Below are 25,874 nucleotides of genomic sequence, written 5' to 3'. Positions count from 1 at the left end.
CTGTGCCCTCTGTCCTTACCCTGGCCACGGTGCCCCAGAAACCTGAAGTCTGACTCAGCAATAATAATGGTAACTGTGGCTGGTTCCCCTCCATCAGATTAGGCAGTTCGCAGAGCAGGGCCCCAGGCTTTACTTCCTTCCGTGTGCGCGTGTTCAGTCCTGTCCGACTCTGGGCGACACTGTGGACTGCAGCCCACCAGGCTCCCCTTTCCGTGGGGATTCTCCAGGCAAGAATACTGGAGTGGGGTGCCATTGTCTCCTCCAGGGAATCGTCCCCATCCAGGGATCAAACCCGCGTCTACCTGCATTGCCAGGAGGATTCTTTACCCTTGAGCCACCAGGGAAGCCTCGGTCAGCTTCCACCGACTGATAACCGCCTTCGGTCTGGATTGTGAGCTCCCGCAGCTGTGACTCAGACAGACTGCCTCCCCCGAGGTCACACAATCCAGAGGTTCCGACCCCACGTGTGGACTCATTTCCAGTAAACTCCACAACCTCCCTGCCCTGCCGCTACCCAGTGACGCCCCTCATCACCTTCTCCCGGCTCAGTTCAGCCCTCCTGTGACCTCCTGTCCCCAGAGAGTCCCCAGTCCAGTGAACGGCATCTATTCCTCCGGGCCAGGGGTCTCTTGAGACACAGCGGCTCCCTCACCCCCTGAGTCCTCCGGACCTCCTGTCTCGGGAGAATAAATGAGGCCCAGGGAGTTCACTGCAGGGGTCAGGGAGGGGGAAGTTACTAAACCCGGTTCAGTTGTGACCCAGACTGGGGATTCAGACACCAATCAAGGACTCCTCTGTCGGTCCAGTGTTTAAGAATCCACCTGCCAATGCAGGGGACACGAGTTAGATCCCTGGTCCACAAAGAGTCCACATGACTCGGGGTAGCAGCCCCTGTGCCAGACGACTGAAGTCTGAGCTCTACAGCCTGTGCTCTGCAGCTAGAGAAAGCCCACGAGTAGCAAGGAAGACCCAGAGCAGCCAAAATTAACAGAAATAATTAAAAAAAAAAAAAACCACCAATCAGATATCATCCTGTCCCCAAGGGTCCCTTGAGGATGACCTGTTTTCTAATTCTCTATGTGCACTGACTCAAACCAGTCCATCCTAAAGGAAATCAACCCTGAATATTCACTGGAAGGACTGATGCTGAAGCTGAAACTCCAATACTTTGGCCACCTGATTTGAAGAACTGACTCACTGGAAAAAGTCCTGATGCTGGGCAAGATTGAAAGCAGGAGGAAAAGGGGACAACAGAGGATGAGATGCTTGGATGGCATCACCGACTCAATGGACAAGAGTCTGAGCCAGCTCCGGGAGTTGGTGATGGACAGGGAAGCCTGGTGTGCTGCAGTCCATGGGGTCGCAAGAAGATGGACACGACAGAGTGACTGAACTGGACCGATGTGCGCTGGCTGCCGCGGAGCTCTGACGTGTTATGGACTGATGTGAGCTGGCTGCCCCAGAGCTCTGATGTGTTACTCTGAGGGGGCAGGGGGAGGTGGAGTGGAGGGAGGTGGGGTGGGGGGTTCGTTTGCCTGGAGCCAGGGGCAAAAGAGGCCCCAGAGGTGGCCTTTGCCACGTGGTGGAGGGCCCCACCCTGAGCCCCGGGCCCTGGTATCCTGGGGATTTTCCCAGACTGCACTGCAGAGGTTGCCAAGGCCCCGAAAAAGGGCCCCAGGTGGTTCCCAAGAACAGGGAAGCGAGGAGGAGCCTCTGCCCAGAACGGTGGGGGTGAGAAGCCCAGGGAGGGGGCAGGGCCTCGGGCTACCCAGGCTCCATCCCAAATTGTGCTATGGTCAAGGCCCTGGTGATACCCTGAGGGGTCCTTCCGGGATCTTCTCATCTAACTTCGGAAGAAGGAAATTCAGGGGGCTGGGGACTCCGGATAGAGGTGGGAAGTCATAGAGCTTCCAGAAACTGACATGACCTGCCTGGAATCCTGCTTCATGGCAAACACCAGACCTGAGTGAGTCAGGCCTCTGACTTCTCTGGAAGGGAACAGGATTAACCAGCATAAGGGATCCCATGAAGGCTGGGGTCCAATTATGTGAACCAAAGTGCCCAGCACCCAGTATGCACGACTGGGAGCTGTGTGTTTCGAGAGGGGTGACCGGGTCGAGGGAGGCAGGCCCGTGCAGCTGTAAGGATCACGCCCTCCGAGTCCCGGGCAGGCCCCAGCAGCAGAACAGGCCAAGACACACGTCCTGGCCTAAAGGCTTACAGGTCAAGTTTCACCAAAGGTGCAGTTAAGACCTCAAATCCTTCTCCAAAGTCAGGGGCTTAGAAGTTGCCAGAAATTTCAAGGTAGGCATTCAAGCTTCAAGTTTTCCATTTTGTGAATTTCCTCTGATTCTCTCTAGGCAGCTCTAGTCTGAAAGGCTGAAGCAAAACTTAGCCTCGACAAATGATTAGGAAGCCAAGTCCTAATCCCAGAAATGGGATTTCAACCATCAGGTAAAATTAGCACTTTCTTTTTATTTTTTTAGTTGAAGTATAGTTGATTTTCCCTGGTGCCTCAGAGGGTAAAGAATTCACCTGCAACACGGGAGACACAGGTTCAATCCCTGGGTTGGGAAGATCCCCTGGAGAAGGAAATGGCAACCCACTCCAGTATTTTTGTGTAGAGGAGGAGACTGGTGGGCAACAGTCCGTGGGGTCACAGAGGGTCAGACACAACTGAGAAACTTACACTTTTACTCACTCATAGTTGCTTTACCAGGTTGTGTTAATTTCAAGTGTGCAGCAAAGGGATATATATATTTATTTATTCATTCAGATTCTTTTCCCACGTAGGTTATTACAAATATTTTAAAAATTTACTTTTAACTGGAAGATAATTGGTTTACAATGTTTTGTTGGTTTCTGCTATACGACAATGTGAATCATATTGTAAATATTGAGTTCCCTGTGCTATACAGTAGGTCCTTGTTTATCTATTTTATATGTAGTAGTGGGTATTGGAGAAGGAAATGGCAACCCACTCCAGTGTTCTTGCCTGGAGAATCCCAGGGGCGGGAGAGCCTGGTAGGCTGACGTCTGTGGGGTCACACAGACTCGGACACGACAGCAGCAGCAGTGTGTATATGTTACTCCCAAATTCCTAAATTATCCTTCCCAGCATTTTCTTTCAATCAAGACTCCCTGCCAGGATATTAACAATGCAATGGCCCCGAGTGTCTAGAAGCATTTACTTTTTTTGGCCATGTCACATGGCATGTGGGATCTTAGTTCCTGACCAGGGATTGAACCTGCTCCCCCTGCAATGGGGCTTCCCTGGTAGCTCAGCTGGTGAAGAATCCACCTTGCAACACAGGAGACCACAGTTTGATTCCTGGGTTGGGAAGATCCCCTGGAGAAGGGAAAGGCTACCCACTCCAGTATTCTGGCCTGGACAGTCCACGGGGTCACAGAGAGTCAGACATGACTGAGAGATGTTTCACTTTCATTTTCCCCTGCAGTGGGAGCCCAGAGTCTTAACCACTGGGCTACCAGAGAAGCCCCAAGTAGCATCTACATAGCTCCTTCCTGGAGCCACCTGCATTCACTGAGGGCTTCCTGAGGGCAGGGATTGGATTTAATTTATCTTTATCCCCAAAGGCAAACCTCAATGAATGTTCAAGGATTGTGGAAGGAACCTCAGATGCAAAGCATTGAATTCGGATAAGGAGTGGAAGAATTACAAAGACTTTGTCCTGGAGGTATGCTCGTTTGATAGGTCATCTAATTGAAAGGTAAACCTCAGACACCTGTAAAAGGAGAACCAATTACTAAAGACAAAACAATTAGTTAACAATGGGGGGAAAGGTTGGAGGAAGGGGAGATGCCTCAGAGAATCCAGAAAGTTTGGGGGGACAGATAAAACTTAAGCTTTGATTTCAGGTGGAAGGGACCTAGGACGCAGGCCTTGGGGGAGGGTTGCCTGCGGGGGGAAGGTACCAGCCCAAAGAGACCACTGAGGGGTCCCATCCAAGGTCAGTGGGAGGGAGTCTACAGCCTCTGACCGCCTGACCCTCTTCCCTGAAAATTAAAAGCCCAGGCCACGGAGCTGCTATCAGCTAGAGAGCTTAACTTACTGCTGTGTCTTCTCTCCTGAGGCAGTTTATTATCAACGATCGCTTACAAGTGGAAGCTACTTCTCTAAAGAGATTCTCATAGGATTCAGGCGGCGGGTCTCAGGAGTGCTTGGCCCCCGAGGTTCACTTGCCGCACATGGAAGCTTAGTTCCGGCGAACACTCAGGGGGCTAGGGGCGCGGATGTGGGAAAGCGGGACAATCAGAGACAGGTCCCCAGGCCCGAGTCCTCCGAAGGCCCACCCCGGGCCTGGCCTCGGGGCCAAGCCCTCCCCGCCTCGTTTTCAGGAAGAGTCCGGGAGGGAGAGGATCCCTGCCCGCAGCGGCGCCGGCCCCGGGGGCTTCCTGCGTTTCCCGCACTGGGACCGGGAGGGACGGGCGGGGGTTATCCGGTCCCGTCTCCGCTCCGAGCCCGGAGGGGCCGCCGGAGGAGCTCGCGCTAGACCCCCGAGGGGCGTCGCGCCCCTGACCCCCAGGCTCCAGGTGAGGCGGTCAAGGCCGGAGCACAGCCAGGCGGGGGCGCGCCAGGACCCCACCGGCCAGAACCGCGGCACATGCCGTTCCCGCAGGCTCCGGCTCTGCGATTTGAACCGAGGAGGCCGGGCGGCCCGGCCGCGGTTCGCAGCAGCCATTGGCTGCGGCGGCGCGGTGACATCAGCGCGGGGGGGCGCGGGCGGAGCCCGGGAGGGGAGTGTCCGAGCGGCTCCCAGCCCCGAGCCCGAGAGCCAGAGGCAAACCGATGCAGAGCGGACATGGGCCGCCAGCCCCGGCGCCTCGCCGAGCCCACGGAGCTGAGCGCGCAGCTGCGCCGGCCCGGCGCTTTCGTCTCTGGGGACCCAGGTAGGCGACAGGTCCCCCCCACCACCCGGCCCTTGGCCGCGACAGCCCCCCGGCGCCCTGCGGGGCCTGGGTGGGCTCGGTGTGGGGACCTCGATTCCCCACCGCCCCCGACCAAGGGGGCGGAGGGGGTTGGAAAAGCCGCGATAGGGGCGGCGGGGCAGGGAGCGCGGCCGGGTGTCCCCACTCCTGCGCCCGCCCCCGGGTGGCCAGGCTGGGGCCCGGGGCCACGCACTGGTGTCCAAGCAGATCCGGGCTGGGGAGGGAGGTGGTGGCGGTCGATTTCCCCTCCCCAGACTGGGCTTAGCCGGTCGGATCCGGGCGCTGCTCGGGGGTTGGGGACGGGGGACCACCCGGCTTTGAACGGTCCACCCCTTCGCCCGGGTGGGTGACGCTGGGGCGGGAGCACAGCCTTCGGCGACGCGCGGTGCCCCCGAGGGGGGCGTGTGTGCAGAGTTCTCCGTGAATCAGAACCCAGTCGCTCGCGCGTAGTGGCAGAGGCGTGCACACTCGCCCTGGTACACTCGCCGCAGCACACGCCGCCCCGTGTCACCGCGCCGCGCGGAAAGGGGCGACGAGCCGCCCGGGAGGGAACGGCCGAGCGAACAAACCCTCCTCCCGCCCCACACCCTCCCTCCCCGGCTCGCCCCGCCCCACCCCGCGCGCCCGCCTCCTCGGGAGACCGGGAGGCCGAGGCTGGGGGGGCAGCCGCGGCGCCGATCGGCCGGGTGGGGCCGCTTCTGAGCCCGGCCCGTGGCCGCACGCGGAACCCGGCCGAGCGCTCCGGGCCTGGCCTGGAGCCGGGAGCTGCCAGTTAATGATTTAATCACCGGCTCGGGGCAGTGGAGCGGGATCGGCCGTCTGTAGCTCCGCCCCCTCCCCGGAGCGCCCTCCGTCCGGGGGCACAAAACTGCCGCCCACCAGCCCCGGGCGCGTCCCGGGTGAGCCGCTCTGCGCGCCGGGCCGCCGCGGGTGAGTGTCCTGGCCGCCGGGGGAGCTGGGCGGGAATCGGAGAGGGGGCCGGCGGGCTTCCCGGGGGAGGACGAGCCGGGGCGTGTGTGTGTGAGTGTGTGTCTGGGGGAGGGGTGCTCTCGGCTAACTCAAACCAGATTCCTCGTTTCCCGACGCGACGCCGTAGCCTGCGCCTGGGAAGTTTTCTTTTTCTCCCCGGGAGAACGAAGGGGAAATACAATGCTTTCTCTTTTCTTGTCACGCTTGCGATCTGACAGGCTCCCACGGCCCTGGGCTGCGTCCCCGGTGCCTGTTCTCTGCCCCTTTAGCTCAGCAGCTGAATGGCGGGCAAGGGTCCCTGAGCTGTGTGAAGCCCCCTGCTCCTCTCCTGGGGAGGTTAGGTGCCGGTGGAGGTTGGTGGGGGGGTGGGTATCTCCCTCTTCCTGACCGCCCCCTCCAGCGGCCATCTGGACCAGAGCAAGCTCCGCCATCCAGCCCGCGTAAACAATGAGGGGCCCGGTTACAGGAGGGCCTCCAGCAACGCAACTTCTTTGCACAGTCTGGGTTTCTAATAACTCCCTACTCCCTCCGCCCCTTTCCAAGGCCGAGGTGGAGGAGGGGACCCCCCGGCAGGATGGACTGAATTTTAAGAGAACAAAGAACAGGGCACAAAGGAAGGGGGAAGCTGAGCTGTGGGTTTCCCCCAGAAAAGGGGAGTGTGCTGGACCAGGCCTGGGCTTAGCCAAGCCTCTAGGTGGCCCCAGGGCTCCAGAGGGAGTAATGGGACACCCGCTGAGAACTTGGGACCAGGGAGGTGCCATCCCTGGGGGGTAGCCAGGACCCTGTGTGAGTCTGGGGGCGGGGCGGTTCCTGTGGGCCCCAGCTTTCATCAGCTGCCAGGTGTGAGGTGCCCGTGTGACCAACCGATTACTGTGGTTTATCTCCTCCGAACTTGGACTTTGCCCCTCCACTCCCTGGGGACAGCTGCTCCTTCCCACAAATTGGGGTTTGGTGAACCTTGGGAGACCCTTGGGCAGTTTCTCCTGGTCTTCCCAGGGATCCTGGGGACCCTGCAGGGACTGCGAGGGGGTCCGTGTGATGAGATGAGCCTGGGGTTTGGGGTCTCCGCCGGCCGCTCTGCCGTCTCCCTGAGTTCCTGGAGCTCCAGCTCATGAGTGACCATGTGCTCATGAGATGCTCCCTAGCTCAGGCCTTGACTTTGAGGATTCTTTCCATCTTTTTCTGGGATGTCCACCATTTCCTTCTCATTTCTCTCTCCCACCCACCCACTTACCGATGCTCACCCCAATCCCATGTAGGGACACATCCAGCCGATTTTGGTCCTGTTGCCTCGTGGAACCTGACAGTCCAGCCCTCACAGGACTGGAGACCGGGGAGCCCCAGGCCCAGAGACTGTTGTCTGAGAAGTGGCGGGGGGGGGATTGGGCGGACGTTGACCCCCGGAAAAGGACCCTAGACCCTTCTTTACCCTCAGGAGCCTTTGGTAGGACCTCTGGCTGGCTCTGGCTCAGGGCTCCTCGCCACCTCCACCTTTGGAATGGCTGATTGATTACTGCAGCCAGGACAGGCTGTGCCCAGGTGTGGCGGGCAAGGTGCTTGCAGCAGGCCGCCCTTCGCCCTCTCCCCTGCCCCCTCTCCTCTGAGCAGGAAGGTGGGACCAAGCTGGGACCGGAGGCCTCAGAGGCCAGACTTGCTGTCAGGCAGTGGCTCCAGCCTCCAGTGGCTGGAGCTTCCACATGCTCAAAGGATCCTGTCCCTGTGGGGGGAGGGAGGAGCCCGTCCCTTGGAGGAACAGGATCTGGGTTGATGCCAGAGATATGCTTGGGGGCGGAGGGAGAGGAGTTGAGCAATCTGGCCCTGGAAGCTATGAGAGCCTCGATCTCCTGACCTATGTGCTGGAGGCCTTTCTGCAACCTTGGGAAAGGGAACTGAGCCCTGGACCCATGGGCAGAGTGTCTTCGGGGCCAGCACCTCTGGGGACTTGGGGAGGGTGGGATCCTGCTGGGAGGGACTCATGTGGCGACTGGAGGTGGCCCTTTGCTCACGGGGTGCCGAGGAGGAAGTCGAGCCCTGAAGGATCCGGCATTCCCACTCACTGAGTCCCTGATACTCTAGCTTAAAATACAAGGAGCCTTGGGCTTCCTTCCAGGAACTCTATCAGAGTCTCTCCCCGGGCACCACCAGCTTGCAGCTTGGGGCTCCAGGCCAGGGAGGCAGCACTGACATCCAGAACCCCCCTTGCCAGGAGCAGGGGCTCTGGTGGCCCCCACTCAGCCTCCCAAGCTAGAAAGGGTCTCCTTTTCCGGTCAGGTGAGCCCAGTTTGGGGTTACCCAGCCCGTAAGAAACTGCTGGCATTTCCCTCTCATTCCTTCATCCCCGGGGCTGAGGCCATCTGAGAAGCCGCAGAGCTGGGACAAGAAGGAGCCCTGGGGCTGACCTCAGGGACAGCATCTCTTGCCCAGCCAGGGCCGCTCTGACCACCGTCTCCTCCCCTGGCCAGCAGGGTGGCGACGATGTCCGCCAAGACAGCCTCTAGCCTCCCTGGGAGCATCTCAGGGTTCTTATACCTGCATCCAGGCAGCTTTTGGGGTAACTGGACTTGGTCTGCAGACCCCAGCTTCAGATCCGTGACAGTGAAGCCGGGCTCTGTGTTCATGTGTCTGCTCCCTGCCCCTCCTTCCTCTCCACACTCAGGTTTCCACTCCCTGCAGCCCTTCTCCGTTCCTCAGAACGTCGTCCTTGGCTCACTGAGACATCAAGAGGAGCCCCTGTGTTCCCCCTGCCCTTGGGGTTGAAGTCTCAGTCAGATGGTGGGAATGGAGAGCCAGAGGGGATACAGAAGAACCGCTTCAGGGCTGGCAGTACCGTGTGTGGATACCTCTGATGAGGACCGGGTTAGGTCCTAACTGGGGGTTAATCATATTGATAATCAACCATTATTTGCTTCTGGTATCTGGTCCCCCCGATTTCTAAGTTCACTAATCTACATCTTAGGGAGGAACGGGAGGGCCTTATCTCCTGTATTGAACTGAAATCAGAAAGAGCTGAAGTCCCATCTGAGAAAAGCCAGGCTCCTCCTCCTGTTTCCTTAAAGGTTAAAAGGTAAAGAAAAGAGAAGGGAAGGCACATGGGGAAGAAGACCAAGCCCAGGGGCTGCATGATTGCCCTGCTGGTCTGGACTAGGCAGTCTACAGCTGGGCTTGGGAGCCCCGAGGATACCCCAACCCTGTGACAATTCATCCTGGGGCCCCCAAGGACTGTGCAAGGGGTCAGCCCTGGGGCCTTTTGGATAGGAGCCCTCGGGCGACACTGAAGGTATGTGTCCTCTTTGAGCTTGGAGAGTGACCGTTGGTAGAGAGTCCCAGGGGATGCTGGAATTCTACCTTTCAAGGTGTAGAGATGGGGCACCTGCTGAAAAAGAACACATTATAGCATCATTTTCACAGCAGACGGGGGAGTGCTCACCCCTTATGAGTCCTCGTGTAAGGGGTTTACCTGTGTTAGCTGATTTCATCTTCACAGCAGTGCTAGGGAGTACGTGGTGTTATCAGTCGCTTTGTAAGCTAATAAGGACACTGAGACACAAGTAACTTGCCCGGTGTGGCCGAGCCAGCAGGTCACCGGGGAGTCTGGCTCCAGGGTCCCCCAGGCTGCACACTCCATCCCACAGAGTCAAGGTGGAAATTCACCAGCCTGCTCTAGAGCCGGACCTGATCCACCTGGCTCCCGCTGGAGACCCAGGGTGTCCTTTGATGCCCCACTCCTCAGCTGAGCACTCTGCTCTTAGGAGACGCCAAGTGAAACCAAACGAGATCAGGCCCGATCTGATGTCAAGCCCAGCCCTTTCCTTCTGAAGCCCTGGCAGGAGGGAGGAGCATGGGGCCCCCTGCAGGTACTCCTTTTCCTCCCCTCCTCCAGCTTCTTCCCCCTGTGATGGGAGCTGGGTGGCTGGGGAAACACACACGGACACCCACACACACCCCTCAAGGAAGAGGGGAAACAAGTGAAGTTGCCCTTGAGCCGCTGGCTCCTCTAGGCTTGGCTCCAGAGCTGCCGCTTCCTCTCATTCCCAGGTCAGGGCTCACTCCTTTCCCTCCCGAGCGGCTGTAACTCCTGGTTAGTGATGGGGCAGGGCCTTTCTCCCTCCATGCCAAGCCTTCCCTGCCGGCCCTCCTGCTCTCCTTCCTCTGGCCCAAGGCATAGGCTTCTGGGATGAAGAGGGAGCAGGGTGGAGAGAGAATGGCCCATCCCCAGCCCAGGAGGAGCATGGTTGCCCAACACCGTGGACCTCCTGGGGTGGGGGGCGGCTGTGGTCTATATGTCGAGGGATTTGTCTTGTCCTTTCCCTGGAGTGGTGGGGAATGAGGAGCTTGGACTTGGGATATTTTAACCTGAAATTCTGTGCAAAGTGGTTGTCTGGTGGGTGCTCATGCATCCATAACCTTCATCAGATTTGAGTCCAGCACCCCCAGCGATGCTTCCAGCACGCCCATGATATACCTTATGGTCAAGTCGGAAAAGCCCAGGGTTCAGAATCAGGCAGACTTGGACAGCCTTGTCCTTAGCTGTGTGACTCAGGGGAAGCATTTAACTCTCAGCCTCAGTTTTCTCATCTGTAAGATGGGAATGATGCCGGTAACTCCATGGGATTGTTGGGAAGAGTACTTAGGGTCTTTCAAATGCTTAGGATGGTGTTCTTACTTGCCCCTCCAAAAGGGAAGCTTAAACAAGATAGAGCAGCCAGCTTGGTATAAGGCAAAGGTATTGTGATCTCCATTTGCTTTCTCATACTTCCTCCATGACCTATGGTCCAGGGGGCGCATATCCATCTGAGGTCCACGATAGGGTCTAAGGTATCATTTCCTAATCTTTAAGCCAGACTGGCCATTGTAGTTTTCGGCAAAGGGTAAATTAATTATCTAAACTGCAGTGCGTTTTCCCACAACTCAGGCTAAGTGACTGGTATAGTTTTCCTAAAACTGTAAGAACTATAAATTCTCTAAGATGGTTGAGAATATCTTTATGAAGCCAGTGGTGAGTATCATGATTAACGGAAATACCTCTAAAACAGCATCATCAATAGGAATATAATGCCAGGCACATAAAGAAGTTTTGAGTTTCCCAGTAGCTACATTTTAAAAACTACAGACTGATGAAATACATTTTTATTTTGTTTTAATTTTTTGGCTGTGCTGTGTAGCACGTGGGGCTCCAGTTTCCCAACCAGGGACTGAACTCACACGCCTGCATTGGAAACTCAGAGTCTTAACCGCTGGACCATCAGGGAAGTGCCCTGGTGAAGTCAATTTTAATGTTATATTTAAGCCAGTATGTTCAAAATACTGTCATTTCACCATGTAATCATAAAAAATGTTGACAAGATATTTTACATTGTTTTTTTATAGAGGTCTTCAAAGTCCGTTGTGTATCTTACACGTGTTGTTTGTTTAATCGCTAAGTTGTATCTGACTCGTTTGCAACCCCGTGGACTGTAGCCTGCCAGGCTCCTCTGTCCATGGGATTTTCCAGGCAGGAATACTGGAGCAGGTCGCTGTTTCCTTCTCCAATATTTTACACCTGTAGCACACGTCCGTTGGGATGCTAAATTTCATAAATGCCCCCTCAGAATTGGGATTTACAGTTGAAAAAGTAGATTCACACCCTCAAGGTGTTTTAAACATGCTTAGGTTTTCCAATAACTGAATCAAGCATCAGTTTTTCATTCACAATCATTAAAATGGAAGAAGATGTGAAAACTCAGTTCCTCGGTGGCACTCACCACATTTCAGGCACTCGACAGCCTGCTGTGAGCGGGGGCTACTGTGCTGGATGACTTGGGTTTAGGACGGCACTGTGAATGCCAGGAACCGAGCGCCCCCTTGTCACGAGCAGGAGTCAACATTATGTTGGCAATTGTAGCACATTTAACAAGATAAGAATGAGGAATGGAGGAGGCAGAATTATTATTAGTTGCAGATGCTGGGTTGGTCCACTTGCAAAGCTCAAAAGATTTAATCATATGGTTGATTAGGGTGTGTAAAGACAGTACAAGCTTAGTAGGGTAGACATTAAATAGATATAAATTTTAAAATTGCAGCTTTCCCATATACCAGCTACCACCAGTCAGAAGATACAGCTACATGAAAGGGGCTGGATATAAAACCCATTCACAATGAAAGACCATAAAATAACTCAGAGTAAACATGACAAGACGTGTGTCAGACTTGTAGGAAGAAAAAACCACAGAATTTAATGGAGAATGTCTAAAAGACTTGGATAAATGAATATGAAGACATGATGTTGTGATAACATCAACTCTCCCCAAATTAACTTATTGTTTGCTGTCAATCCCAATGTAATTCCATCAGGACTTCTTTTGGAACTTAATAAAATGTGTCTCAAGTCCTTCGGGAAGACTAACTGCATTAGAAAAGCCAAAGAGTTTTCAGGAAAAAAACTTAACGTAGGGATATTATCCTACTGAATACTCAAAACGTATTTCACAGAGCTGATAGTATGGACCTGGTTTTGGAATAAACAGAGACCAATAAGCAGGATGCGAAGAACTGACTCATTTGAAAAGACCCTGATGCTGGAAAAGATTGAGGGCAGGAGGAGAAGGGACGACAGGGGATGAGAGGCTGGATGGCGTCACCGACTCAATGGGCATGAGTTTGAGCAAGCTCCGGGAGTTGGTGATGGACAGGGAGGCCTGGCGTGCTGCAGTCCATGGGGTCGCAAAGAGTCCGACACGACTGAGCAACTGAACTGATCAACTGAACTGATCTAAAAAAGCAGGAAAGGAAGTCCAGAGAAACCGTGGGTGGTGGTGTCTGTATCTATATCTGATGAAGGTAGCATCTGATCCTTTACTCATAGTTTATACCAGTTTTATACAGAATCAGTAACTAACTTGGTTATATTTTAATTTTTTATTTTTAAATGACCCTCAGTTTCAAGCCACAGACATCTTTTATTTCCTTTACTAGTATTTTTATCTCCATGAGTAATTTTTCATTATTACATTACCTGGTAGTTTTAGAAGAAGTGAATGTTTTCATAAAACTTGGGAGTGGGGAAGGTCTTTGCTTCATGGTTTTAGAGCCAGAAATTATAAAACAGATTTAACCATGTAAAAACTAATGAGCACTCCATGGAAAAGAAAACAACAAAATCACCATATTGTAGGCAGGCATATGATACACTTGAGAAATTATTTGCAAAGTATAGTCAACATTCCTAAGCGCTTTAAGATTTAAAGTCATACAAATCCATTGGAAAAGATGAAGGACCCCTCCCCCCCCCCCCGCCCCAAATTTGGGTAAAATGGCTTCCACAAGCAATTCATTAGAGAAATATTTTCTAAAATGCCCTCCCTCTTTAGTAATGGGAAAAATGAAAATGCAAATTATAAGTTTACAAAGGTGGTGGTGATCATGGTTTTGTTGTTTTCAACTGAGGACACCATAATGCCTGGTATTGGACAGCGTCATCCTCTATGTTGGTGAAACTGTAACTTGGTAAAAACCTTCTGGAGAACAAGTGAAAAAGAGAAACAAAAGTAATTTTACTCACTTATCGGTATGTATCCTCCGGAAATGGACCTGGGCAGACTTAGCTGGAAGGCTGCTTGTTGCAGCGCTGGAAGGAAACGGCAACAGCCTAGCGTTCTTCAGGGGCTGCTGGATGTGAAGCTGAGGCCAGTAGGACTTAATCTAAGATAATGTAGCGGTATTTATGAACATGTAACCATTTTCACTCAAATGCGAACAGTGGTTGGCTTTATTCATCCCTCTGCCCTGGAAAGTGCTGCTTGTATTTTGAAAAAAGTGGGGGGAGGGGTGGAGAAAAACATCTAAATCGGCACTATCGAAGAGAGGTAGCCTGCAAATCTAGTATATAATTTACGGTTTAAATAGATGCATTTGAAAAAGTACAAAGAGGTGCAACGACCATTTTCTTTAACTCAGTATATTCCAAATATTATCCTTTTCTAATATATCATTTGACAATATTTTAAAATATTATCATTTGAAAAGATCAATTCTAACGTGATCACTGTGGAAAATGAGCTAATTTGCACTCTCTTTTTTGATGCTAAGTCTTTGAAGTCCAGTGTCTACTTTACCCTTTAGCACAGGTCAACTTGGACATTTCAACCTGGACTCCATTTGGGGTGCACATTTCAAGCGCCCCATGGCCACCGACCGGGCTGGGGACTGCTGTATTGGACAGTGTGGGCTCACGTTATGTAGTAACACCTGGAGAGGCAGCAGACAGCAGGGTCCTTAGGGTCTGTGCTCCACCCTAGCGTCCTGATTACCTGGAGCCAGTTCATCCCCCTCCCCAGTGGTACTCCTCTCCCACCTCCCCCTCCCCCAGGGATGTCTGGAGAGTGGGCGGTGGCTGCTCGCGGCTACGGAAAGCATGTAGAGAAATTGGGGCTTTGTTCACTTTCCCTTCCTTCCCGGAAGAATCTATCCGCCAGAGGATGTTTATCTCCAGGAAACGGGACTTATAGCTCCCTTGGGCCAATGAACCCAAGGTCTAGATTGACTCGGAGAGGCAGGGAGGGTGGAGCCAGCGCCAGGCACCCAGCCTGGGAGGTTTCAGGACAGGGATGGGGTCCAGGTCCTGGTCTTCCTTTCCAGCAACTGGGAACCACCAAGAAACACAAGCTGGAGATTGGAACAGGGACAGGCATGAGAAACACTTGAAGTAGGGCTTTGTACTGGGCCCACTCTTGACTCTGCTGGGCAAGTCCTGGCTTCTGCTTCAGGGGGGTCCTCCCCACCTCTCACCTCCCAGGGAGGGTCCTCAGAGCAGGAAGCGGGGATGAGATCTGGAGTAAGGAGGGGCCCGTTTGAACCATCCCTGGGAGCAGATGGCTGATGGGGGTGTCCGTCAAGTGAGTCTGGGTCCCCAGGTCTGAGATAAACAGCCTGCCTAATCCCACCCTTTTGCCATCTCTCTGGCTGTGAGCACATTCTCAGCTGCGGACATGTGAATAAGCCGGAGGCCGTGTCCCAAGGTCTGCCAGAAACGGGCTCAAAGCGCCATTTAGTAGCTGAGAGAGAGCGTGAGGGCTTTCACTCCATCCGAGCCTCGGTTTCTCTCTTCTGTGCTGTGGGGGCAATCACGACACCCTGTGCGCGGGGCCAGGGGCCTACGTTTAATGATGCCTGGCACGCAGCAGGCACCCGGTGTATGGGAACTGCTGACGGCATGCCTATTTCTGCATTGCTGGTGGTCGGCCAGTGGCTGGGGCCCTGGGGTGTCCTCCCCGTGTCCTCAGGTGACCCTGCCTCTTTGCGTCCCCTCTGCTCTCTGGTAGCCATCAGGAGACTGGACCTGGGGCTGTGGAAGCAGCAGGAACCAAACCACCCCCTGCCCAGGGTACCACTGGGGGATGGCCGCTGTGGGAGGCTGGCCTCCAGCTCCAGGCTTCCGTGTCACTGGAAATTGGCCAGTCTCCCAGGTGGGAGGTGGAGGTTGTGATTTCTGAATTGCTAGTTGTTGGAAAGCAGGTTCTTGGGGGCAGGGGGTGGGTCCTAAGCTCCCCATTTCCCCTGCCACCGGGTTTAATAGGCTGCCTACTCTGTCCTCCCAGGCAACTTAAAACGAGGACATGATAAACTTGTGATAAACTTGTCCTTCTGGGGGAGGTGCGGATTTAGGGGGAGAGAGAAAGAGGACAGACATCAACAGAGATTTTTTGATCGTTTGATTTGAGAGTATGTGGCCTGAGCCCCACAGCCTTGCCTTCCCCTCCCATCCCCCACCCAGCGCCTTGTATGGGCTGCAGCTGGGGAGCCTGAGAATCTGATAGTTTAAAGCTGGTTTGGAAATTAAAATTTTTTCCTTAAGCCTTTGATGCTTTGGGATTTTTACTATTATTATTATCAAAACAGCACTGCCACATTAAAGGAAACTTTTTTTTTTTTACAAAAGCCCATTTTCCTCTCCAGCCTGACATCACTCCTTGAATTTCTCTGCCTGCCCTTTTGCCTTTCTTCGAGAATGTGTATGTGTGTGTCGTCTGTGATCACTGCGTATAAACAAGTCTAAGTTCTGCCTTTTTCTCCTTCTGCTCAAGGTCGTTTGGTGATCAGTTTTCCACGTCCTGCATGGTCTTCATAGACCCCGCTTGTTGTGCTTGCAGGATAATCTGCTGGGTTAACATGTCCTTGTTTTCTCAACCATTTTCTTATTGCTGGGTATCAGGCTGTTTCCAGTCTCTTGATATTATGAATGAGACGTCAGTGGCTATCTGTGTTGGGGACTTTTTTCTGCTCTGAAATAGTTCCAGAGGGTGCGTTTCCCACTGTGGGGGCTCCTGGATCCTTCTGGATTTAAAGTTAAGTGTTTAAAGAAACTGCTGTAATTGCCAATACCCCAAGACCATCCCGTCCTGGGGTCATTTTGACTCTGAGCAGCTCCTGGGCTGGGGTTTTGTACCTCCCTCCCTGCCTGGTGGCACCTGGTACCTGTTGTTCCGTGGGAGGGAAGTCCTCCTCTTCCCCTTTCCCGGCTTAGTGCCAGCAAGATGGTAACAGACTCCAGAAGGTCTAGCGCCATGCCTGGACTGAGTCAAAGCCTGTGTTATCTGTGAGGACCTATCGAGACTGGGAGACGGGGGCCCTGGGCATCAGCACGCCCTGCATCCACCACCAGCTCAGTGGTCTTGGGCAAGTACTCTTCTCCAGCCCAATAGCCCAGTCAAGGCCCCTGGATGGGATCATCTCTGGGCTGTCCTTCCCCTCTCAGTCTTGGGAATCTCTGAAGTTGAAGGCATTGTGGATGGCTCTGTGGGCGTCACGTGACATTGTGGGTCCCATCCTGTAGCACCACCCCCAGGAGTGCACACAGAATTCCCTGGTGGTCCAGCAGTTAAGACTCAGTGCCGGGGGTGTGGGTTCGATTCCTGGTTGGACAACAAAGATCCCACATGCTGTGTGGCATGGCCAAAGTATTTTTTTTTTTTTGTAACCAAAAAAATAAAAAAACCCACCGAGATGTGGGAAGAAAAACACCAGAACTACAATGTCATATTTTGCCTTTTTTTTTTTTTAAAGGAAAACTCAAACCTATTAATTGATGCATGGATTGACAGTAGCCTCATTTCTAATCTATAAAACATGTATCTATGTGTGTATGTGTATAGAGATTACAGGCTCCGTGCTTTAATGTGCTGAGGTCCCCACACTCGGGGTCATGCATCACTATTTTAGTGATCGGAGCCGGGCTGTGGGAATAAAGCCCTGGCTTCTGTCCACGACCCCAGGGCAAATCTCTTAATTTAGTCTCTTCATCTCCGAGAGTATGGTCGCTCCACAGATACATAAGTGGTACACGAGTTATAATAATGATATTTCATGTTTCCATCCTGGGCTCTTTTTTGTTTTTCTTCCCTTAATTTAACTGTGGCCATTCAGGCTCAAATTATTTTAAGACAGGGCTTCTTAACATCCTGGTGCCAGCAGCAGACTTTCAAATAGAGAGGGCTGCTGGCAGTGTCAGTGAAGGGACGAAAAGCTTCCAGATACACTCAAGGCAGCGAAAGGGACCCCACGGCCCTGCCCAAGTCCCTCCTGCTCTGTGTAGCAACGGGCATCAAAGCTCCCGAAGTCTCGTCCGTTCCCTGTGCCGCTGGCCGGCTGTTGGAATAAAGCAGTCTTCCACTTTCTCTGGGACTCCTTATCCTCTCAGGATAAGGCGGGTGAGCATTTCAGAAAGCGACAGAGCCTCAGGGCGCCCGTGGCCCCCAGGCGCCCGCGTTTCTTGCACAATCCCCTGCAGCATGGCCTTCCAGCTGTCTGATGTTCTCAGCACAACGCCGCCACCGCCCCCACCCCCCGCCCCGCCACCCCCGTTCTGCAAAGTCAGCTTCTTCCTGGTTACAGCGTTGATTGCACCCCCAGGGAAAAGTCCCTGGCCTACCAGGTGAGACCCCCACCCCAAGCTGGGCTCCAGCTCCCTGGGAGTCTGTCCTCCGTCTCCTCAGGTTGCTCAGGCCCTGGGGTCTCCACCTCCAAACCTGGATGTGTCCTAACCCTAGCACACCCCACCCCGTCCAGCTCCATCGTCACACCCTCATCCTGGCCCCATCCATCTCCACGACCATAGCCTTGTCTAAGCATCCATCCTCTTTGCCCTAAATTCCTGCTTCCCCTCCTCTCTGCCTGAAAAAGCTTCTTGTATCCAACCCAGGGCACGACTGAGCTCGAATGCCCCCTTCTGTCCAGCCACGTTGCTTGGGGATGGCCTGGGTGGTTAGCAGCAGAAATGCTGGAGGGGGCCGGTGGCTGTGGCCGTGGGCGTGGAAGTGTGAGTCCTCCGTGTACTGGGCGAGCTTACAGGCCAGCTGCACACTGGGAGGCCTGTCCGGCTGCCCCGGAGGAGCTCAGGTTCGTCTGGGAGCCACTGCGCTAGTGACGAAGGGGGGCAGTGCGCTCTGGACAGCCTGCCAGCGAGGACGAGGGAAGGTGTGGTTAGAGTCGATCCAACCAGGGGCCTGGCCTGGCCTGGCCTGGCCTCACAAGGAAGGCTCCTCACCCTGCTGTAGAGGAATGCCCTGGGCTCAGAGGGCCAAGAGGAGAGGAATCGGATTCCAGAGGAGGCGAGGGTGTCAGGGAGAGAGACAAGATGCAGCTCTGTTTTCCCTTGCTCAGCCAGGAAAGTGGGATGTGGCTTCTGGGGTGAGGAGGGGGGCGGGGGCGTCCCGCCCAGGGTGTGCCATGGGGAGTGGCTGCCTATTTTAGCCACTTCCCCTGAGCTGAGTCACAGGGCTTAGCAGAGCCCCCTCCTGAGGCCACAGTACCCTTGGGCACAGTCCCCTTCTGGGTGGCACTCAGCATCGCCCCCCAACCTGGTGCAGACCACCTGCTTGTTCCTATCCCCAGAGTTTCACCTCTTCACCCCCAAGTTGCTCCCTGTTCAGAGTTTAGGCTGACAGTGTAATGAGGGTGCCGTAAGACCAGAGATTTGAAACAGCCCAGTAAGTGGACTCTGACTAGTGCTGAAGCTGCAGCTGTAGGGCCCCAGGGCTGCTGGGTTCTGTGGGTCCTCCTTGCTGGGCAGGGCGCCCAGTGGGTGACTCCACCTAGGCCCCCACTCTCAGGACTTGGGGCGTTCTCATGCTGGAGGTCAAAGATGGTTTGGTTTCTCACGAGCCACAAAGCCTCATCCCCACCCCCAGGGAGCGAGACCAGGGGTGGCAGATAAGCTCTGGCCAGACCTGCCCTGCCTTCCTGGGGTGTGGGGCTCTGCAGGAGCCTAGGGATCTCCCTGCCGGCCTCTCGAACTCTGACCTCTAGCTCTCCCTTGAGAATGTCCCGACAGAGGGTGATAGGATGGTGGGGAGCCACGATGGCCGCAACTCCTGGCCCCTGTGGGGGGCCACGGGGGTCCGCACCATACCGGCTGAGTCCTGGGCAGCAGGGCCTGCGGTTTCCTTTCCGTTCTTTCTAACAAGCGCTTGAGGTCAGGGAAACCACAGCGCCTGACGTTGCTCCCTGGGCCTGGGGATTCCTACTGTTAGCTTGAGACCCTTACGCAACTCTGGAGGTTCCCGTCACAGATCCCACAACTCGGATCCTTTTGTTTCCTCCCCTGTTCCTTCTTCCCTCTTTTTTTTTGTTCCTGCCTGAGCAGGCATACACATTCTCACTCCAGGACTGGGATTCTCAACCCAGGTGCTCCCGCCCCCCACCATCGGGGGACACTTGGCCCATCTGGAGAGGCTTTGGTTGTCACAGTCATAGCTGGGGAAGGGGTGCTGCTGGCATCTGGCAGGTAGAGGCCAGGGATGCGGCCAGACAGCCTACAGGAGCAGGATGAGCCCCCACCACCGAGGACTCTCGGGCTCCAGGTGTTGGCAGGGTCAGCATCTGTGCAGTATGACAGGTACTTTTCTCCAGCCAGCAGTCAGGGAAGGGAGTTGGAAATGCTCCCTAACCGGAAGCACTACCCACCAAAGGCCAGAAAGAGGCCTGGCGCAGGAGACCGGCTTCCAGCCCAGCTCTGCCCTTTGGCACTTAAATCTGGATAAATCACTTCGCTTCAGTGAGCCTGTTTTCTCATCCAGAAAATGAAGCAGTTGTGCTGAGAGCCGAGGCTCCTGTGACCAGAGGCAGGAGCTGAGCTGCAGGTAGGTTGAGGACACAGACCCTCACCTTCTCTTCTTGCCTCACTGACCTGAAGGCAGCAGAAGCCTGGGGGATCCTCTAGTATCCAGAGTGCCTTAGAGACCTGATTTGATTTCCTTCAATGTGAACAGTTCTGAAGCTGACACACTCCACCCTCCTCTCGGTTAGCCAAAGAGTTTTCTCTAAAGTTGGCCTGAGACCCCATGGCTGCCCCCAAGGGTCACATACGGTGACTCTCTGCTGGATAAATGTGGAAGGGATGGCCCTGTGTCTAGTGTAGGCAGCAGCAAACTGTGGCCCAAATCTGGCCCACCACTTGTGTTTATAAATAAAGTTTTATTGGGACACAGCCACGCTCATTTGTTTACATACAGCCTACTGCTGCTTTCCTACCACTGCAAAGACAGATTTGAGTAGCTGAGACCAAGACCATAACTGCCGTACAGCTGAAAATCTTTGCTGTCTAGACCTTCATGGAAAACACTTGTCTAAACCTGGTCTAGCGGCTCCACGTCTAATAGTTTAGAGGTCAGATCCCAGGGTTTAGGGAGGGGTGAGGTTAGGGGTGGCGGAAGTGAATTTTCCTAAGGGTCTGGTGAGGAGGGGGATCACCTCAAGGCCTTTCAGAGACGTTCTCACCTGACTCTGCCAGCCCGCGTCACCCGTGTGGCAGGTGAGCCCCGGTGCCTGGCTCCTGCTGCCTGCCGGCCCCGGAGAACTTTGTTGCCTGGAGTGACGAGCACTGAGACTGCCTGGGGGTGGGGTGGGGGGGGGCACGAGCTAGCAGGGGAACCATCAGGCTGGGTGTCTGCAGCAGGACAAGGAACAAGGAAGGAGCACGTCGGTGGGTCGGGGGCGGGAGGGCATGGAAAGGTCAGGCCTGGAGCCCCAGAGCTGTAGGCTGAGGTGACATTGTCCTTGGGCTCGGGAAGGCAGAAAGGCAGCAACCCAGAGACTGGGGTGGGTGGTGGCGTTTCAACAGGTGTTTGGAGACTGACTGTGCCAAGAACCACCGGACAGGCTTCAGTGGCGACGGGCCTGTTGCAACCCTCCGGAAGCTCCTGGTCTGGTGGGGAGATGACAGTCCAGCCATAGCTGTAGAACGACACAGCCAGTGCCTGCTGGGGCCAGGGCCATCCGCAGTGTGGGGGCTGGGGGACCAGGAGGCCAGGGGTCTCACTGGGCTAAAGCAGGTTTCCTGGAAGAAGTGACATCTCAGCTGAGCCCTGAGGATGCTGGGTGAGCCAGGGGACCGGTGTTCCAGCACGGGTGTGTCCGGTTCGGAGTCCAGGAGACAGAAGCTCAGGGCCAGGGCAGACTGCAGGGTTCAGGGAGAGGCAAGGAGGGAGGTAGGGACGGGGCACCAGATAGGGGGGTCTGTGCTGGGGGGTCCTGGGCAGGCTGTTTTAGCCAGAAGGTGAAGGATGGGGGAAGGGGAAGCAGGGCCAGGTACGATGTGGCGGCTAGCCTGGGGCAGCATCAAGAGTGAGGAGGAAATGCTGTGGGGCGTCCTGTGTTGCCTCTGGCAACCCTCCTCTCCCTGCTCTGCTCAGCCCTGGGCTGCTGGGTTTAGCCTTTGGGGCTGGTTTGGCTTCAGCTTCGGACTTCACCTTGGTCCTTGCCGGGAGTCGCGTGGCTGAGGGTACAAGCTTTCAGAGGGTCTCCTAGGCTCCCCGAGGATGTTCTTTGGTTCAGGTTAAACATCCTGGGGGTTGGGGGTGTATGCAGTTGTCTAGTGCCTACCGCCCTGTGCACCCCTGATGATTAAAGAAACGGCATTTCCAAGTCTTGGTCCCTGAGAGGCGGGCAGAGGGTGGACCCTTGGCAAAGCTCAGGGCCCCATAGAGGAGGTGCGGCAGGTGGGGTCCTCACTTCTGGGACACCCAGCGAGCACCAGGGGGCTGGGGAGCTGGTTCTGTGGATCCCCACGGCCCCACCCTCATTCTGATGCAGAGTGAGCCGGGCTGCCCAGGTCCATGGAGGTGTCTGCCCTGCCTCCCTGGGGCCTGTCCTGTCCTACTCCTTCTCTTAGGACTGTGACTCAGGCTGAGGTGTCCACTAACTGCACAGGGATTGAGATAAGCCAGCAGGAAGAATTGACAGCCTGTCTCCAGACTGGTTGTTTGCAGTAGTCAAGTCCCTCCTTCGTCTGCTGCCTGCCCGTTGCACCTCCCCTGCTAGCTGGTGGCATCCTGGTGGGGTGGGGGCATCCTGGTGGGGTGCGGGGAGACACAGTCCTTTAGATGACAGAGTGGCTCTCTCTCCAGTGTCAGGACAGGCGTGTCAATGGCTACCCGAACTCCAAAGAGCGCTGGCTTAGCCCCAGTGCCTGTGCAGGAGGGAGCTGGCAGGGTTCTGAAATTGATCGCTGGCTTATTTCACACTTTCTTACTTGGGTGGGAGTGAGGAGGTGTAAATGGCCGCCCCTGGGTTGGATGGGCTCTGGTGCTGGGCAGACAGCTGGCTTAACCCTTGCCCTGCTGTGTTCTTCTTGCAGCCCTGTGATCTCCTCATTGCCCCTTCCGGCGCCCGACTTCACCTCTGACTCGCCATCCACCTCTGCCGGACTTCACCTCTGATCCCCCCGGATCCGCCTCTGTCAGACTTCACCTCTGATCCCCGCCCCCCTATCCACCTCCGCGGGATTTCACCTCTGACCCCCGATCCACCTGCTGCCTTGGGCCAGCAAGATGCCGATCCTCAAGCAGCTGGTGTCCAGCTCGGTGCACTCCAAGCGCCGCTCGCGGGTGGACCTCACGGCCGAGATGATCAGCGCCCCGCTGGGCGACTTCCGCCACACCATGCACGTGGGCCGGGCAGGGGACGCCTTCGGGGACACCTCCTTCCTCAATAGCAAGGCCGGGGAGCTGGACGGCGAGTCTGTGGATGAGCAGGCCCCGTCCTCCTCCTCGTCCTCTAAGCGCAGCCTCCTGTCCCGCAAGTTCCGGGCCAGCAAGCGGTCCCAGTCGGTGACCCGGAGCGACAGGGAGCAGCGGGACGTGCTGGGCTCCCTGCGGGACTCGGCCCTCTTCGTCAAGAACGCCATGTCCCTGCCGCAGCTGAACGAGAAGGAGGCCGCAGAGAAGGGCTCCAGCAAGCTGCCCAAGAGCCTGTCGTCCAGCCCCGTGAAAAAGGCCAGCGCAGAGGGCAGCCTGGAGGAGGCAGCGCCTCCGCGGAACGGGGCCGCCGCCCCGCACTCCCCAGACCCACTCCTGGAGGAGCAGGCCTTCGGGGACCTAGCGGATCTGCCCATGGTGCCCAAGGCCAGCTTCGGGCTGAAGCATGCCGAGTCCATCATGTCCTTTCACATCGACCTGGGGCCCTCCATGCTGGGCGATGTGCTCAGCGTCATGGACAAAGGGGGCGAGTGGGAGCCGGAGGGGGCACCGGATGATGGCGGTTACCATGGCGACGGGGACCCAGCCGCCATCCCGGCCTCGGCGCCCCGAGCGGCAGGGCAGGAAGGTGAGGGGGGCCCAGACGTGCCCTCCCGCGCCCTGCAGGATGAGGGCTGGGCGGCGGCGGCAGCCCCCAGCCCCGGCTCGGCCCGCAGCGCGGGCAGCCACACCACGCGGGACAGCAGCTCGCTGTCTAGCTGCACGTCGGGCGTCCTGGAGGAGCGTAGCCCAGCCTTCCGGGGGCCGGAACGCGCCCCGGCCGCTCTCCCTGCACAGCCGCCGGACCCCGAGTTCTCCTTTATGGACGAGGAGGAGGAGGACGAGATCCGGGTGTGAGGCGGCCCGGGGGTGGGGGTCTTTGGGCGTGGTCCCCTCCCTGCCCCCAGCCACGCCGCGGAGGCAGCCAAGGCTTTGACCCTGGGCCTCTTGGTTGAGGGGTGCGGGCGGAGCCTGGGGGCCCAGGAGGACTTGCATCTGGCTTGGGTGCTTGACTTTTTTTTTTTTTTTTGCACACCCTGCCCTGCCCCAGAGCTCCTAGGACGGGGCTGCGTGCTTGCAGCAGGCATCAGCTCTCCTCGCCCCCAGGCCTCCATTGGATGCTCGCTGGCAGCCCGAGTCCCTGCCACGTGTGGCGATAACGGGGCAGCCGGGGGCACCAGGACTGAGGACAGCTGACTCGCCTCTTTTGTCCCAGCAGTGGCCATCAGAATAAATGTTGTGCCAGGTCATCTGCAACGGGGAACCCCTTGGAGGCCAAGCGGACCTAAAGTGTACACTAAACGCGACCCCTTCCGGGGACGAGAACAGGATACAGAACGGAAGGAAGGCTCCGGCGGCTTGAATTTTCAATCAAGACGGGGCCTTCCAGGATGACACAAGGCCAGGCCGCAGCCCTGACTCTGTCCCTCTGGGTCTGTTGTCTCTTGTGTTTAAATCTTTCTAAAGCAATACCCGGAGCGGTGTTTGTAGACCTGCCACCGGGAGGAAGACAACCCTTTTAGAAAAAGACGTTTATACTAAGTGCTTCCAAACTTTATTTAGAGCTGTATGGGGTGGGAGGGGGTGGTCTGTGTGTGTCTGTCTCTGGCCCCCTCCCCCATAGCTATTAACAACTGGGCAGGCAGCCAGTGTAGAAAATTTCTGGAAAATGATTATTAAAAGAGCTGTCATTCCTGGGGGGGCGGGGGCGGGGTATAAAAGCTTGCTTTGAATTGGGTTGTTCCTTCCCCCTCCCCCAGCCCGGGACTGACTACTTCCCCTTCCTCTCTCAAGCCTCTGTCCAGGGAACCCCCTTCCCACCTCTGAGTCAACAGCCCCGAGGGCAGAGTGTTGCCAGAGTTAGCAACAAAAGGAAAAACAGAATGCTGAGTTAAATTAGAAACTCAGGCGTGCAGAGGATACTCTTTTAGTGTTAAGTATGCCCCGTGACTTATTTGGCACATGCTTGGACTAAAAAGTTAGTGTTTTTCGTTCTGAAATTCGGATTTCCCTGTGTCCTTGAGCTTGGGTGTGAGCCTCCAGAGTTCAAGCTGACTCACCTCCCCGCGTGCCCTTGTAGTCAAGGGAGGGAGGGTGACAGAGACAGAACCAGCTCAGGACCCAGCCAGGGCGGAGGCAGACTTTTTGAAAGGAGTGAGTGCCCTCAGGTGCTCCCTGGTTTCCAGTGGAGCAGCCCCCTGCCCCCCCACCAGCTGCCCTTGACACGCATCTAGACCGTGGTCAGTTCCAGATTCTAAACTGTATATTTTTTTCCATGAAAATGTTAAAAGAGCAAGGAAACGTGAAAATAAAAGGCTCTACGGCTGCCCGGTGTTCTGTCTCTGCTTTTGGAGTTGGGGTTATTTCAGGATGTGGGGGAAGGCAGATAGGGTGCAGATTGGGGGACCTGTGGCTGCCTGAGCGCCCACGGCTCTCAGGGGCCTGAGGTGGCTTCTCTCTCTGTCTCGGGGGCCTGCCCCCGCTGCACAGTTCTCCAGCTTCTGGAAGGATTCGGCCTTGTGTGCCCGTCTGCCCAGGCAGGCCCTTGGGGGCTCTGGGATTTGGTGTCTGAGCTGCCACTTACCAGCTGGGTTCCCTGGGCACTTAGTCACTGCGCTGCTTTGTACCTCGTTCTCCTTGTCTGTTAAATGGGAATCCTGCTGCTCTCAGGACTTCCCTGCTGGCTCAGACAGTGAAGAATCCAGCCTGCAATGAACTGGGTTCGATCCCTGTGTTTGGAAAATCCCCTGGAGGAGGGTGTGGCAACCCACTCCAGTATTCTGGCCTGGAGAATCCCATGGACAGAGGAGCCCGGCAGGTTACATACAGTCCATGGGGTCACAAAGAGTCGGACACGACTGAGCAACTGAGCCATGGTGTTTACCAAGTTGTTCCTAAACCCAGGGAGGTGCCTGACGCTCGTGGGAGCTGTCAGCACCAAGACACAAGCCAAGTCAGCAAAGGGGCCGC

The 25,874-nt window shown here is 55.7% G+C and overlaps 1 protein-coding gene across 4 annotated transcripts; it reads left to right on the top strand.

Annotated features, from left to right (window-relative positions):
* The first annotated feature begins 4,772 nt into the window (after nt 1-4,772).
* Nucleotides 4,773-25,230, top strand: CDC42EP4 (CDC42 effector protein 4). 4 transcript variants are annotated; one of them, XM_070389016.1, is made up of 3 exons: nt 4,791-4,911; nt 19,968-20,030; nt 22,526-25,230. In XM_070389016.1, exon 3 carries the CDS (start codon nt 22,719-22,721, stop codon nt 23,760-23,762), a length of 1,044 nt encoding a protein of 347 aa, XP_070245117.1. In that variant the 5' UTR covers nt 4,791-4,911; nt 19,968-20,030; nt 22,526-22,718; the 3' UTR covers nt 23,763-25,230. The 4 variants fall into 4 exon arrangements, with proteins under 4 accessions (XP_070245115.1, XP_070245117.1, XP_070245118.1 ...); XM_070389017.1 differs by lacking the exon at nt 4,791-4,911 and adding an exon at nt 5,562-5,880; XM_070389014.1 differs by lacking the exon at nt 19,968-20,030 and having other exon boundaries at nt 4,773-4,911.
* Nucleotides 25,231-25,874: the final 644 nt, after the last annotated feature.

The sequence above is a fragment of the Bos mutus genome, chromosome 19 (assembly GCF_027580195.1).
Source record: "Bos mutus isolate GX-2022 chromosome 19, NWIPB_WYAK_1.1, whole genome shotgun sequence".
Lineage (NCBI taxonomy): Eukaryota > Metazoa > Chordata > Mammalia > Artiodactyla > Bovidae > Bos > Bos mutus.
Note: the sequence above shows the minus strand (reverse complement) of the source record. Positions and strands in the feature narration are given on the sequence as shown.